This window comes from Tachypleus tridentatus, chromosome 13 (genome assembly GCF_004210375.1).
Source record: "Tachypleus tridentatus isolate NWPU-2018 chromosome 13, ASM421037v1, whole genome shotgun sequence".
NCBI lineage: Eukaryota > Metazoa > Arthropoda > Merostomata > Xiphosura > Limulidae > Tachypleus > Tachypleus tridentatus.
The window spans coordinates 147,745,621-147,761,909 of record NC_134837.1 but is presented as its reverse complement, the minus strand read 5'-3'; the positions used below and the strand labels follow the sequence as shown (position 1 = coordinate 147,761,909).

At 32.7% G+C, this 16,289-nt stretch overlaps 1 protein-coding gene across 1 annotated transcript in view; it reads left to right on the top strand.

Moving 5' to 3' along the window:
- LOC143239566 (ALX homeobox protein 1-like) overlaps positions 1–10,728 on the top strand; it is a 38,088-nt gene extending 27,360 nt beyond the window's left edge. The window contains exons 3-4 of the mRNA XM_076480760.1: positions 2,272–2,329; positions 10,057–10,728. Coding sequence (XP_076336875.1) covers positions 2,272–2,329; positions 10,057–10,409 — 411 coding nt within the window. The 3' untranslated portion in view covers positions 10,410–10,728. The remainder of the gene's footprint in view (positions 1–2,271; positions 2,330–10,056) is intronic.
- The last annotated feature ends 5,561 nt before the right edge of the window (positions 10,729–16,289 follow it).

Genomic DNA, 16,289 nt, shown 5'->3' with positions numbered 1-16,289 from the left:
GACATGTCTGTGAATATATACTGCTAGAAAACATGTTTCGATACCCGCGGAGAGCAGTATTATGTAATGCATATATATAAATAGCGATTCAGAGAATAGTTTGTTTCTCGAGTTGTGGTATTAAATAAGAGGCCTCATGGGGAATAACTTGTGAGAAAAATGTTAGATCTAAAACATTATTTTTACACGTTATTGATTTAGAGTGTTTGATTTTTTAATTTCGTGGAAAGCTACACGAAAGCCGTCCCTAATTTAGCAGTGTTAAGACTAAGATTAGAGGGAAGGCAGTTAGTCATCACCACCCACCGCCATACCGAGCTTTCCTGATTTAGAAACCGCATGTTAAGAAGAATGTGTAAAACAAATATTTGCAGTTAACATGGATTCACTCCTACATTTTAGGACTATATCATAAAATTGATGGGAACGTCATCTAGGTAAGCTTCTAAATTTCATACTAATTCATAATATTTTTAAAATTGTGCTTAAAATATGCTCCAATGTAATTTCTTTATCTTTTACTTAGTGTTTCAGGAAAAGACTAAAATAGTTCAATAATCATCCTAATTAGTTTTTTGCTCTGTGTAATATACTACAAAGGTATATTCTTTTGGTATTTTTATTCATATAATGACAAATTTTGAGAGTTTGTTTCTTTTTTAATTTCGCACAAAGCTACTCGAGGGCTATCTGTGCTAGCCGTCCCTAATTTAGCAGTGTAAGACTAGAGGGAAGGCAGCAATTCATCACCACCCACCGCCAACTGTTGGGATACTATCTTACCAACGAATAGTGGGATTGACCGAACATTTTAACGTCCCCACGGCTGAAAGAGCGAGCATGTTTTGTGTGACGGGATTCCAACCCGTTACCCTCCGGTTACGAGTCGAGCGCTCTAACCACCTGGCCATGCTGAGCCAATTTATGGAGATATTCATTATTATTAGAGGTCTTTACACAACATTACATTTTTTAAATAATGATGACATGCTAATTTAGAATAAAATATTATGTAAATGACTGGTCTTTCTTTATAAACAAGCTTTAATCCTGATTATAGAACAACTATTTCAAGCATACACTTTCACCGAATTTGACGCTATAAACAAGTGTAATGAAGGCAACAAACCAAAACATGGATAGCTTTCACTTGTTCTAATGATGTGAAATAATTTCTCCCATCCATCGATAAACACACACAAGTTCGCGCTCTGTTCTATAATTTTAATCTTTTTCTTGGTTCATTGTATTTTGGGATTCCATTCAAATAAAAGATACAATCTGAAGTGTATGAAGATTATATGTTTTCTATTCGGTTTTCATTAATCATTTTAGGGACTTAAACTATTGGTGAACAATATAAACATTGGAGATGAGAACAGTACGGTAATTAGAATTACTCATAAAGAACGCACTCTGAGCGTCGAATCGAAAAAAAAGCGATCCCATTTTTCTAAATTCTTACCACACTTCTAATAAAAGATAATTTCAAAAAGGGAAAATTAATTAAACATCGAACAATCATGCCTATGTCTTATTTGGCATTTCGTGTTTTTATCGTTTATGTGTACCCATATAAACTCGTGTATAGAAAACTGAGCTAATGCAGGATTTCTCGCGGCCAATAATTAAAATATACTACCCTCAGAGTGTCATAAATTCATGTGCACATTGAGAAATCACCCAAACAAAGCAGAATAAATGCGGAGATTTCAAACAGGTAATATCATTAGCACCGCGGGTTTCAGCCGTATGGCGTAAAGCCTCAGGGACGAACGAATTCAATTAAGAAAGCAGCGTTTATTTCAAGTCGACTCAACGCAGCCGGATTTACATAATTCCAATTTAAATTTGGACTGTCGTACAACCTATTCATTATCAATTGTCGTTTAACAAGATTGAATTTATCAGAAACAAGTGAACCGACTAAAGCCATCCTATTAACGAACGTAAATAGTGATATGGCTCCAGTAACAATTGGGTTTGAATTTTGATAATACTTGATTAATATCTATTTCTCTTCATCTCTATGACAACGTATTACTTTAGTAAAAAAATCAAACAGAATACGTTTCGCAGTAAGGCGTGATAGAGAAAGCGCTCTATTCAAATTACATTTATATCCTCGAGACCACGTGCAATTTCATAGTATTAACCTTTAGAGCATTCCACTTTTAAATTTAAAAGTTCATTTATTTATTTATTCATTGTTTATGGTAGCAAAAACACAATATGACGGTAGTTTGAATCATGTTTCTGTTTTTCTGGCAGGTGTGGTTTCAAAACCGAAGAGCCAAGTGTAGAAAACATGAAAACCATGTTCAGAAGAGTAAGTATAAAAATCTTATAGCATCGTGTATCGGGGTTTTCTGTTCCCCTGTCATCTACACTGAGGAAAGCACCAACGTATTTATATTTCTGTTTCTTTCGTAAAGGACAGCTACAGTTGCATCTAGAATTTGGCATAGCCTCAAAGTATCCTAGTAATATTTTGACTAGGAATGTATGTTTGTAGACACAAGTGTAATTAATTATTTTAAAATATACATACAAGGAGAAGTATTTCAAGTGTAGCTTGACTTTAAGATATTTTAGACATTAAAATGTGACCGCACCTAATATTCAGATATGTTTCAAAAGGAAGATGCAACGAATATAATATCTTTAGGTTTAAACTGAATGGCTAAAATAATTCATAATTAAAATGTTTATCAATAACGACCATGAACAGATAGCAGAAAAAGACAAGTATAAAACGTTTATGCTGTTAGTTATTGTCTGATTAATATACTGAAATTAACTATATATATAATAAAAACAATATTTTAACTTTTTTACTTGCAATGCCGTTACCAACCTAATATTTTAATTATGATAGATGTTGTAATATCTAAGGTAATTTGCATCGGCCTGATGGTCAGGATGTTCTACTCGCTCTCTGAAGGTCGCAGACTGGAATACCTGTCACTGAAAACATTCGCCCTTTAAACACTGTCCATTGGTAAAAGAGTAGCCTAAAAGTCGATAGTGGGTTTTATTTATCACTAAGTTCAAAACAAATGAATTGATCAGTTTATAAACATCTTAAATATCCGCCAATTTCTAGGTAGGCCCGACAAGGCCAAGCGTTTTAAGGCGTTCGACTCGTAATCCGAGGGTCGCAGATTCGAATCCCAGTCGCACCAAACCTGTTTGCCCTTTCAGCCGTGGGGACGTTATAATGTTACGGTCAATCCCACTATTCGTAGGTAAAAGAGTAGCCCAAGGGTGGCGGTGGGGGGTGATGACTAGCTGCCTTCCCTCTAGTCTTAAACTGTTAAATTAGGGACGGCTAGTGCAGATAGCCCTCGAGTAGCTTTGTGCGAAATTAAAAAAAAAAAATCTAGATGTAAACGAAAATGATTTAGTTCTTATTTTTATTATGAGTTGATAATTATAAATCCAAAAGAGGAGTCTGTGTATGTACGTTAGGTCGCAATCCGTTAATTTTACAGGTCAATTAAATTTTGGCGGTCCAACACAAGAATAATCATTAAAGCTTATCATAACCAATATGTGTACAAAATGCAATCATTTACAGTTTATGGATTAAGCACATTCTTGACTAAGATTAACACATTTTGGTCCAGCCCCTATAATAATTCATTAAAGTTTAATAATTAGGTTATTTTCCTCATAACACGTGCATTAATTAAACTAATCAAGAAAGTTAACCGTAAATCAAGTTGACTATGTACATCAACTTGATATCTCAGTAATAGGTAACGGTGGGAAATTAAGATGATATGTAAAAGATTTTACGCCTGACTATCGTTTGTAGCTCTCTCTCTCTCTCTCTATATATATATATATATATATGTTACCTTCTAATTCGCACTCGAGAAATATAAAACATTTCGGAGTGTAAAGTTTCCTATAAACATAACTGACTCCCGCACCTCTCGCACGTTAAGCGAGTGGTACAAGCGAGAGTCAAAAAGCTAAACCAACTATCATTTGATATCAAAGTCATTTTCTAGCAGCGCAAACTAACACAAGCTTTCCCCTTAACCTAGGAGAGAATCTCGCGAATTAAACACTGTATGTTACTGTTCTACTGCGTTACGAGTGTTGTATTTAAAAAGTAAAGCTGTTTTTTAATGCTTCATGTTGGTCAATTAACACTGAACATTAAGGTTCTACTGCGTTACTACTGTAAAGCTGTTTTTCAATACTTTGTGTAGGCCAGTTAACACTGAATGTTAAAGTTCTATTGTGTTACTAGTGTTGTATTTACAAAGTAAAGCTGTTTTTCAAAACTTTGTGTAGGCCAGTTAACACTGAATGTTAAAGTTCTATTGTGTTACTAGTGTTGTATTTACAAAGTAAAGCTGTTTTTCAATATTTTGTGTAGGCCAGTTAACACTGAATGTTAAAGTTCTATTGTGTTACTAGTGTTGTATTTACAAAGTAAAGCTGTTTTTCAATGCTTTATGTAGACCAGTTATACTTATCCACTTTAATTCATATTTTACTTATACCCATAGTAATCGAATTCTTAAATCAAAGAAAAATATAAAACATTTCAAACAGAGGATAAATGACAGAAAACTACCTTAATAATTTTTCCCATTGTTAAAATCTTATAAGCCATCATAAATTAGCTAGTATTATGAAGATGTTAAAAGTTAATTTATTTTAAAATTAATTACGTACAAAAAATTAACGTTTTAACCAAATGGTTCAAGTTTATTGCTATAGAGAAATGTAAATTAAATTTTAAAACAATTTGATAACTTTTTCGGTGGGGTATGATTCTACATTACGGTTTTCTGATTTAAAAAAACATCGAAAAACTCTAAGTCTCAGTTAACTTCTTAACGTATACAGCATGCTAATATTTTAAATATATCCTTTCTTTCATATAATTAGGGACGGCTAGGACAGATAGCCCTCGAGTAGCTTTGTGCGAAATTCCAAAAAAACAAAAAACAAACAAGCGTCATTTTCGATTGAAAATGAAGGCGTGACCTGACACTTTTAGAAGCATTTTTCAACTATTGCCCAAATAGCTTTCGAATTTAACAGTTATAACAAATTTTGGTCAATAGTTATGGCCAGAAAAAAAAACAGCTAATTATTTATCTTCAAAAAATCGTTGCTAAATATCAAAACAAACTAAAAAACTCTGCGAAATATGGTATAAAATACTATATGGTGAATAAATAATAAGTCGAGAATGTGAATGTAAAATATAAATCTAACGCATAAGAACGTATCATTATCGTAAAACATAACATAAAAAAGCAAAACAGAACTGACTAGGTTTTTAAAATGCCAAAAATATAATGTTAAACAAAAATTAGTAAATTTCCCAAGAGTATTATGATTTTTATAATTAATCGTTTAACATAAATGTACAAGAACTATTATTTAGAATTAAAACAATATTATTATAGTAGTAACTTACATGATTGCCTATGGGGGTCGCGGGTTTGCGCCCGAGTCGCGACAAACATGCTCGCCCTCCCAGCCGTGAGGGCGTTATAATGTGACGGTCAATCCCACTATTCGTTGGTAAAAGAGTAGCCCAAGAGTTGACGGTAGGTGGTGATGACTAGCTGCCTTCCCTCTAGTCTTACACTGCTAAATTAGGGACGGCTAGCACAGATATCCCTGGAGTAGCTTTGTGCGAAATTCAAAAACAAACAAATACGTGATTGCCGAAGTTCCTTAGTCAATTATTAAGTTAATTACTCACTTTTTGTTACTAGCTGCTAATTACGTAGAACATGCAAATAAAGTATAGTAATAAAATTAACTAATTAATATTTAGACTTATATAGTCACAAAAGCTACTAATGATGACCTTGACTAACATCCGATTCGCTACAATCCTGCCGTAAGTACTTAATATCGTTGCAGAATTTTGACACTTTGTGACTAGAAACTTTCTGTTTGAACAGAGAACTTCAATGTCATTATTACATCAGAGAATAAGGCACTATAATATAATGTGAAAATTATCTGAATTTATAACATGAACATGCTGCATTAAAAATAGTGTTTTATGTTAAATGAAAATCTTTGACTCATGCACTACATCTAAATGTCGTCTGATAAAAATGTATATTTTGCTTACGTATTAGAGCCATAATAGGAGATTAACCTATAATGATCAATAAATTATGAGGAAAATGTCATACAATTTTCAGAAGGAAAAAAACGAATTTTAATGTTATAAAAGATTGCAATAACAAGTTTCAAAATATGCATATTGACAAAACTAGCCTTGACATTTGGTTCTATGAATTTTTATAGTTTTCTTTTTATAATTTAACTGCAATAAACGATTTCCAAGACGTACTAATAATATTTATTAATATGTAAGGATCAATTTAAGTTTCATTAGTTTTCATTCCAAGTTAAATACTAAAATCTACCCATTACATTCGAGAATACCTTATCAGTACTTGTATTTTAAAAGTATCGTCAACACCATAGTAAGTGTGAAAAAGCGCCAGTTCTCAGATGTTTTAATACTCAACCTCAGGCTTAGAGGGCAATGAAAATTTCCGAATGTAATGTATTCTTTGTGTACTGAATTAATTAAGAAATGGTTAAAATAATTGATGATATTAACAAAAAACAATGTCAGGCTTATCCAGATTTCAAATGAAAACCGGATCTCTAGGAATGATTTCTATTAAAGATTTTTTTTTTTAAATTTCGCGCAAAGCTACACAAGTGCTATCTGTGCTAGACGTCCCTAATTTAGCAGTGTAAAATTAAAGGGAAGGCAGCTAGTCATTACCACCCACCGCCAACTCTTGGGCTACTCTTTTACCAACGAATAGTACGATTGACCGTTACATTATAACGCCCCCACGGCTAAAAGGGCGAGCATGTTTGGTGCGATGGGGATTCAAACACATGACCCTCAGATTACGAGTAGAACACCTTAACACGCTTGGTCATGCCGGGGCCATTCTATTAAGGAATAGTTTTCGACATGAACGCCTTTTACCGCTGAATCATTATCTACATGGGAAATATTAGGCAAATGAGTAATCTAGTTATTTTTAAAAGCGATAACTGCTAACGAATCAAAAGTTGTGTAGTCCAATTGTTGTAAATTGAAGACTGTAATATTATTATGTCGTGTTACTAGAACATTCTGAGATTTTTTGTTGTTTTAATTGAATATTATCTTATACATATATATTGCAAACTATTTTAAGAGCTGCGCACATAGGCAGAGCTCTACATTTACTTTTGAAATGAGGAGGCATGAATAATGTTGATGCCAAATTTTATTTCGTAAGCAGGATATTCACACTAAGTTGTTCGGAAATAATCAGTGTTATTTATATTTTTAAATGTGACGAAACTTAAAGAATAAAAAATGCAGTTTTACCATATGTTATTACCGAAAAGCTGTTAGTATGATTGAAATGCTCAACAAGTACTTTTCTTGGTGGATGGTATAAGTAGCTCAGAGCTTTGGTTCTGTGTAAAACCAAGAGTACAACACAAATAACCTTTCTAATGACCATAATTTAATTTAAATTGATAGATTAACTTAAACTTTCCTGTAATTAGAAGCAGTTACTTTTCCTTGTTACATCATAAAATCTAATAGCGTGTGTAATGTTCTAGACCTCTATCGGAGTATGAATACGAGTTAAAAATTTAGTTTGAAAGATACATCTTAACTATGTGTTTGTGAGTTTAGTCATAAAAAAACGTATAGTGGGAATTATCAAAATAAAATTATCACAGATTGTATTGTAATAAGAGAGTATAGAATACTATTTCTTGTATACATTTGACTTGTTTTAATATATTATTTTAGAAAATAATTGTATTGTTTAAAAAAGTAATTAATATATTATTTTAAAACAAGTGGATTTTGTGCTGTATGTTTATTGTTGAAAGTTATCGCCAACGGTTCACAGACACCCACTGTAGAGAATTACAAATGTGCTCAGTCTAGGACTTTTCATCACACAAGGGTCTTCTATAAACCTGTATATAGTGTCAGATTATCTGTTTATATATTTTCTAATTCTAATATACCATATTTTGCATTACGTAGATGTGAATCAATTTTACTTTTATTTTCTGTAGGCAAATATTTCGTCATATTTTTGTGACAGTACATTATGATTGTTTAGTAAAATTAAAAATTCATTTGTCTTTGCACATACTTGACTTTTTTATCTTTTACAATATATATCAATAATAAAAATGCAAATTCTCTTGCATTTACTACTTGTAAACATACGGCCAGGCATGGCCAGGTGGGTTAAGGCGTGCAACTCGTAATCTGAGGGTCGCGGGTTTGCATCCCCGTCGCACCAAACGTGCTCGCCCTTTCAGCCGGGGGGTTATAATATAACGGTCAATCCCACTATTCGTTGGTAAAAGAGTAGCCCAAGAGTTGGCGGGGGGTGATGATGACTAGCTGCCTTCCCTCTAGTCTTACACTGCTAAATTAGGGACGGCTAGCGCAGATAGCCCTCGAGTAGCTTTGCGCGAAATTCAAAAAACCAAAAACAAAACTTGTAAGCATACGGTTACAGTCTACTCCTGATTGTGAATCAATATGTGAGCCACCTGTGTCGTTCTGATAATATTTTACATATTACAAAGGTTTATTTACATTTCAAGGAAAAATTATTCTACCTTGCAGAAAACTACTCGATAATAATTATAATTTTTTAAAAATATTTAACAACATCAAGGCAAGACCATTATAACAGTATAGTGTCAATCATCCCGACAGTTTACTTTTCTACAAATTAGACATTTTATTATCCGTAATCGGGTTTGGAAAACATATTACTGATCGTTCAACCTACGTTCGTAAATTAGCATTAGTTAAAGTAGCTTTACATTCTTTCAGTTTATGACACTTCACTTCAAAATGGAGTGTGGTCACCATAAACTGTAATGACTACCTGCTCTATTGTTGCATGCTTTAAATAAAATTATTGATAGTCGTTTCTCAGAAGAAGAAAAACTATTTACAGGGCATTTTAGTGTCAGGTAAAACAGTGAAAGTGTAGGCTACTTTTACTACTTCCAGCAATACGTTGATAAGTTAAGCATTATTAAGGTAAGCATTATTATTCATTTGGTTCAAGTCAAAACCAATTTCCCAGGCATAAAGCAGTACAAAAAGGTTGTAAAATGTGTTCTTTAAAAGGTGTGACATTAACAATACAGTTCCACAGGATGTAGTGTTTCTGGGTATCGTTGCTGGAAAGTGTCTTGTGCATTGCTATGAGAGGAATGCAACACTTTGTGATTTAGCATCCAGACTGGTCTCGTGGATGCTTATTCTAATCGTTTGTACATTGGCATTATTCTTGTTTTCAGCTGCGAAAATTCAGCCTTGACAAAAACCTACGATTGATAACAAACAATAAATGTCTCCCTTGTTCAGGTGTCCAACTCACTGTTTGGAAGTAATTCCGCTATGTTCTGCAAATAGACATTTTTAAACAGTTGCTGCCAAGTCATAACGGTGTGCTGTATTTGGCTGTTTTCAATTTTGTTCAAGGGTTCTACAGAGGAATAAAATATTTATCTTCTTGGATATCTATATAAGATCATAAACCCCATAGGAAACTTTAAGTTCTGTAGCTAACTTCAGAATGACAACATAAGTTAAACTGTATCTCATATAAATTACATATATAAGCTCAGTGGCCATTCATTTTTATTTCATATCATAAGTCAGACCATCAGAAGTTTTAAAAATGAACTGAATAAGCGATTGGCATTGTAACAGTAGTTCTGCTTTGTTACGATTATAACATTATAAATTTTAACCTCTCTATACTTTGTTTGGAAGTTTATATTTTGAATCTAAAGATAGGCCTTGAATATTAAACTTAACCTCAATATTTTGAAACTAAGTCGGTTCATTAGCATAATATAATATCAAATATTTTAATCCATTTTACTTCAACATTACCACTTGGAGCGTCTTATTACATTGTTTAACGTAAAAGACCTAAATCAGAGTTATATAAATTTTAAATTACTTCTTTCTTTATAAAATTTCAGGTTTGATGATGGCTACGAGTACGCCCATTGAATCTTCCCGTATAGCTCCGTACATGAATGTTAGCAGTGCCGCCACTCGGTTGTCTCATGAAAGATATCTGACGTCTAACCGACACTACTTGCAGTATCCTGACCCAGCATTTTTGGCGGCACTTCAGTACTACTCAACAGGAGCAGGCAGTCATGTGATCCAAGGAACCTCGCGACTTCATCCTAGCTTATTCTTCTATCCTTCAGCTCATCCTTTCACCCTTTCTGCTCTGATGGCTGCTGAGCGACTCAATAACAAAAGCTCAAGTATTGCAGATCTGAGGCTTAAGGCTCAAAAACACACTGCTTCCTTAGGAATTTAAGCCACATCATATAACAACATACATAATAGAAGGTTATATCTTACTTCTATAATATATAACTCAAGGTATGAAAATATTTATGACCGCTGAACACTTTTGGACCAATTTCGAAAGAAAACAAAAAACATTTTTTATGTTTAACCAATCACGTTCGTAGTCAACAAGATGGAAGCAACCAACACGGAGGCTCACGTTCCTATTTCTTGTCATTCCTTTAGTAGAGATATTCATTATTCTGATACAAAAGGTTGGCATGTTCCTATTTATTGAAAGATATGTCTTGAAACTAATGTTTTCCTGTCTAATCGTTCTATTAAACTAAGTTATTCCTATTTCAAAAACGTTTCTTGGTGTCCTATATAAGGAACAAAGTAAAACTCCGAAGAGTGTTCATCAGTGTCACCTACTAACATACATAATAGTGAGAAATTGAGCTGACGGGTTACAACATCTATACACGAAATGGAAAAATATATTCCAGTAAACAACGTGCTAAGTTACAGATATTCTGTGAATATTTCGTTAGACCTCAATATTTTAATTGCCCTCAAAACTATGACTCTACCCTGTAAAAAAGATCCGAGGAGAGATATATAAATACAATATATATCCAAACATACATGCAAATACCTAATAGATAGATTTTAACTTCTATACTCTATTCTCATGTACTAGTCCTCTGCTGGTACAGCAGTAAGTCTACGGATTTACAATGCTAAAATCAGGTGTTCGATTCCCACCGGTAGACTCAGCGGATAGTCCAATGTGACTTTGATATAAAAAACACACACACGTGTACAAATGTACATTTTTTTAGTTTTACCCATAATATTCAGTAAAGAATGTAAAAAGAAAAGAAAAGAAAGATAAAATGGATCAAGTCTTTTAGTTTTAATTACTTCAAAATGAATATAATTAAGTTATGTAAGCAACAGTTAGACAGTTGTTTCACAATAAAAATGTTGGGTATAACAAAGAAAAAGATTCGACAGATTTCACACCTATAGGACTTGTGTGAAAACTTCCTCTCGACTTATGGGTTATCATCAAGTAAAAGAAGGTAAGTTACGATAAGAGAATGTAACCTCATGTATCAGTCAAGGACAGTGATCTTCCTCCATCATATGTATATGGTACAAAGAAAACTAAAGTTACGCCTGGAAATTTTCCTGTCACATTTACTGATTACTCGATGTATATATTCTATTATTAAGTAAGCTGTGCTAGAAAATTAAAGAATTCTGAGATAATTAACCTAACTGTATACTACGAATTAAACATCCAGCTTCACAAAAAAGTTCACTAAATCGATACATTTTTATATGACAAGCTACGTTTGCGTTAATTATCTATGGCATAATAATAATAATTTATACACAAGCTAAACAAAAACTACTCAACCATTCTGATTGGAAATGTATTTGTTTTGAACACGTTGCCTAATTGTAATGTGTATTTCATATGAATATAAAATATTGAGCTCTGTGATTGATATCTGTTTTTATTTTTAGTATTTTTTATAATGAACGATTATGCTACAATCAAGTATTATTCAGTCTTCATTATATACCTTAAATGTTTGTTTTCTCCAATTGATAGTGAATAAAATGTAAACATTGCATATATACGTGTGCATCTGCGCTCTTTTGTGTATCAGTTACGATAAAAATTATTACGCAATTCACTATTTAAGATATCTTAATAGTACTTTCAAACGTTTAATTCATGCTACCTATTAGAAAGCTTCAAGAAATTAATTTATAGCTTCAATCTTAATTAAATATGTTAAAGAAATTCGTATGAAATGTCGTTTTTAATTCGCATTTCTAATGGTTTGTTCGTTTTTTTGAAGTTCACGCAAAGCTACACGAAGGTTACCTGCCCTAGCCTTCCCTAATTTAGCAGTGTAAGACTAGAGGGAAGGCAGCCAGTCATCATCACCCTACTACTCTTTTACCAACGAATAGTGGAAATGACTAACATTATCACGCTCTCATTGCTGAAAAGACTACATTTTTGATTCTAACTCTCGACCCTCAGATTGGGAGTCGAGTGCCCTAACCACCTGGCCATACCGGGCCATTTCTAATTCTAATGATCAGTAACATATTATTGAATCAACTGTCGTTCGTATAGAAAGTAACTATAAAATAACATTCGCTAAAAGTATATATAAATAAATACCTGAGTTACACAGGCATAAAACTCGTTGTAAGAAAATATGTTTTACTTTCATAATTACCATTGAAAATTCTCACTATATTACAAAATTGAGCTTTATAAAAATTCTTCTAGAAAAAAGGAAATAACTCTAATGTTAAAATCGGGATTTATAGCTCAGGTAACATAAAATCTAAAATATTTAAATTTATTGCGTGTGTGTGTTGTTTTTTTTAAAGCAAAGCCACATCAGGCTATCACATGAATCCAGGGTTGTAAAATCCGTAAACTTACCGCTGTACTAGCGGGAGACTAAATTTATTACAAAGAATAAGGTACAATTGGAATATTTTAATATGACAAAATAATAAAGGTATTATTTCATTCTACTCTTATTAAAAACAAAGTTTATTTCTTGTTTCTTATTGCTCCTAACGATAGAAATAACGTAAAACTGTAAAGCGATTTTTAAAAAAAAACAACTTTACTCAAAACAACCTTGCATTATGTCTTGCGACAATAGTTAAAACTTTTGACCGGCAATCAGGCTAAAATTATGAAGGGAAACCATATTTATGGACAAAACTATAACATATTTGTATCTTTGAAGATATCTAATTTGTTCTGACTTGGACATACGATAGAGCTCAGTTGTGTTATCTGTAAAGCAGAATGAAAATCCTATTTGCGGAAAGTGACCAAAAGTTTTCAAATCATAAGTTTGTAACGTTTTCGTTATTTGTTTTAGACCACATAAATAACTTGTTAATCATCTAAATTCTTATTAACATTCAACTAACTGTAGAGCACGTGTATTTGTTTTTTTCTTATAGCAAAGCCACAAAGGGCTATCTGCTCAGCCCACCGAGGGAAATCGAACCCCTGATTTTAGCGTTGTAAATCCAGAGACATACCGCTGTACTAGCGGGGGTCGACTGTAGAGAAGCATAGCAAGATTCGTTAACTGTAACTTTTATATCCATGTGTGAGTTTCATAATTCGAAGCATATACACTAATTAATTGACAAAAAATGATGCTAAACTGGATGCAACACATGTTATATAATAAGGCCAGTGTATTTATCATGACTGTTATTGTTATTATTGCATGACTTTTTGCTATGATTTTGTTTAATAAAGCTCTGCACCATATATTATTTGCACACTTGCACTGAATGTTAACAAGGGTAAAAATCCAACAGCATCTTGTAAAAATTGTTGAAGTGTCTTAAACTTAGGGATATGTTTGTGGATTTCAAATTATAAAGGTCTTATATAACCAAGCAATTGAAATTATATTCTGACGGTAGTCGCATTCAAAAAACGAGCATCTAGTGTTTTTATAGTACCTCAGTACGTATAAATAATCATGAATATTGTGGATAGCATACGTGAACAATTTGTTGGGATTAACTAAAGAAGTAGGAACCTTAGTTACAGCTTTATTAGTTTCAGGGACACAAACGTGTGTTGTTAGGGAACTAATGACCAATTTTCTCGAAAAAGTATTGTTTACACTTAATAAATTCAATAAATAGAGAACGTGTTTTATCATATTCAATATCAAAATAAGATATCACGTGCACTTTGTAATTCATTTTATGTCCTATAAGTAAATTTGCAAATGATTTTTGCTTTAATGTTAAGACAGATATGTTTCTAAAGAGTTTAGAATATTACTATATTTGAGGATTTTATGGATTACATACGTCTAGACAAGGACAGTCTTAGTTATTCTGGAGCCTCAGGTAGAATTCAGTAAATGTGGCCCCATAATGATAGAACAACTCAGAAGTATATTAAAAGACATAGATCAGAGAGCCTTCCGTGTGTGGGGCCCCGGACAATTCCCCAATATGTAAAACTGTTTATGCGCCTAGAGAGTCGAAATAAAGTCGTTTCGGTCTGCATGCTGAGAACTTTGTTGTGAGGACATCGCGATGCAGTTGTTTTTTCAACGTATTACAAGTTTGTCAAATTGTTTTTGAAATGTTTGTACAATACTGCACAAAGTGCTACCTGCCCACAACTGCCCTTAATATTTAGCTGAATAGACAAGATGTAAAACAGCTAGTAAACAACACCAATCGTAAATTCTTTGGCTACTATTTTTTGACCGTATAGCGGGATTTGAGCCTCACAGACTCAAAATTCGGTAGTGCATTTTTGTGTTAACGAAAATCGAACCACGAATCGTCGGTTTCACAATGGCACACAAATGATCAATTTCAAGTGTCTATTTGATTTTGAGCAGCCCCTATATTGTTAAATAATGAAACACTTTGGTAAGTCTGAGTTACTATTTTAAGATATCACTTTGTAAAAGTGTTTTCGTTTGATAAGATTTGAAGTCGTTATCTCACTCAAAAAGAAATACCAATGGGTTAAAATACTAGTAGTGTAAAAGAAAGTAAGAACTGAGTTCCAAACCACCGGTATAAATCTTCAAATATTTATAACAAAGTGAAAGGTAAACTAAACAGACCAAATATTAACAGTTTTATTTCAAATATTTTTATTGGCGAATAGTTAAAAATCTCACACTCACACACATACATGTATATATATCATCACTAAGTGTTTCGTAATCTACACAACACATATCAAAACAGCCAAACATGCTAAATGGATCTGCGTTCAGTCTTATGCTTCATCACGAATATTTGTTTTGAGAATATCGTTTAATAAAGACAAAGGGTACTTGGAGTGGTTTCAGCCAACAGAGTAGAAATACTAACTAAATATAAAACTAAGGTATAATCGAATTGTATTTATAATTCTAAAGTACAAAGCAAATCATATAGAAGTTTTCAAGTATTATAATAGTATAATCAAAAACCAGTACTAGATTCACGAATAGAATATTATACCATCCGTTTTTACATATATATTCTGCTCCTCTTACATATCTAAAACTCCATTGTTGCTCCAATGATTTTACAAAATGTTTACTCAAAATTACATTGACAGTGAACTTACGGTAGAGTGAGTCTTTATTGACTTATTTTTTATATAATCAGTTAGGTACAGGTTGCCACATTCGGTACGGTACCCTTGAATGGAAGGTTTTATAAGTCATGTCTTATCTTTGATAGGAATATTTTCCTGCTAATAATAGTTTTTAGCAACTTATTTTGCAACGTTTTGGTATTTATCTACTAGGTAATGATCATTAATACTCGAATGTTTATTACACTAATAGCATAAAATTATACGAAACGTGAATAGCACATCCCACAGATACCCATGGCCATGTTGAGTAACCTAATCAATTACTGTTTTTTTTATGTTTATTAAAAATTGTCGTGTATCTTGTGTTTGTCATTGCTTTTAGAAAAATAGCTGTTACCTATTATCTTTCTTTATAAACGCGGATATCATTAATAATGAGTCTTATTATTCTACTGTCGATAAGGGTGTGTTGGAGTTGGCGGCTGGTTGTCAGATGCAGCAACTTCTAGTCACTATTGTTGTCTTCTACTATAGTTTCTGCTTTCATTCATAACTCGAAATTGCCACTGTTGTTTGTTATGAAGTAATACGACATTCCAAATCGAAATTTTTTTTTGTTTTCGTCAAAACAATTAAGTTGTTAAAAATGTTATCAATAAACAAATCTTTTGACGTCACTGATAACTTGATAACGACAAACTATTTCGAAACTGTATGGCGAGAAGTGATTCTACACAGAGAAAGTCTCAACTGAGAACGCACAAGATC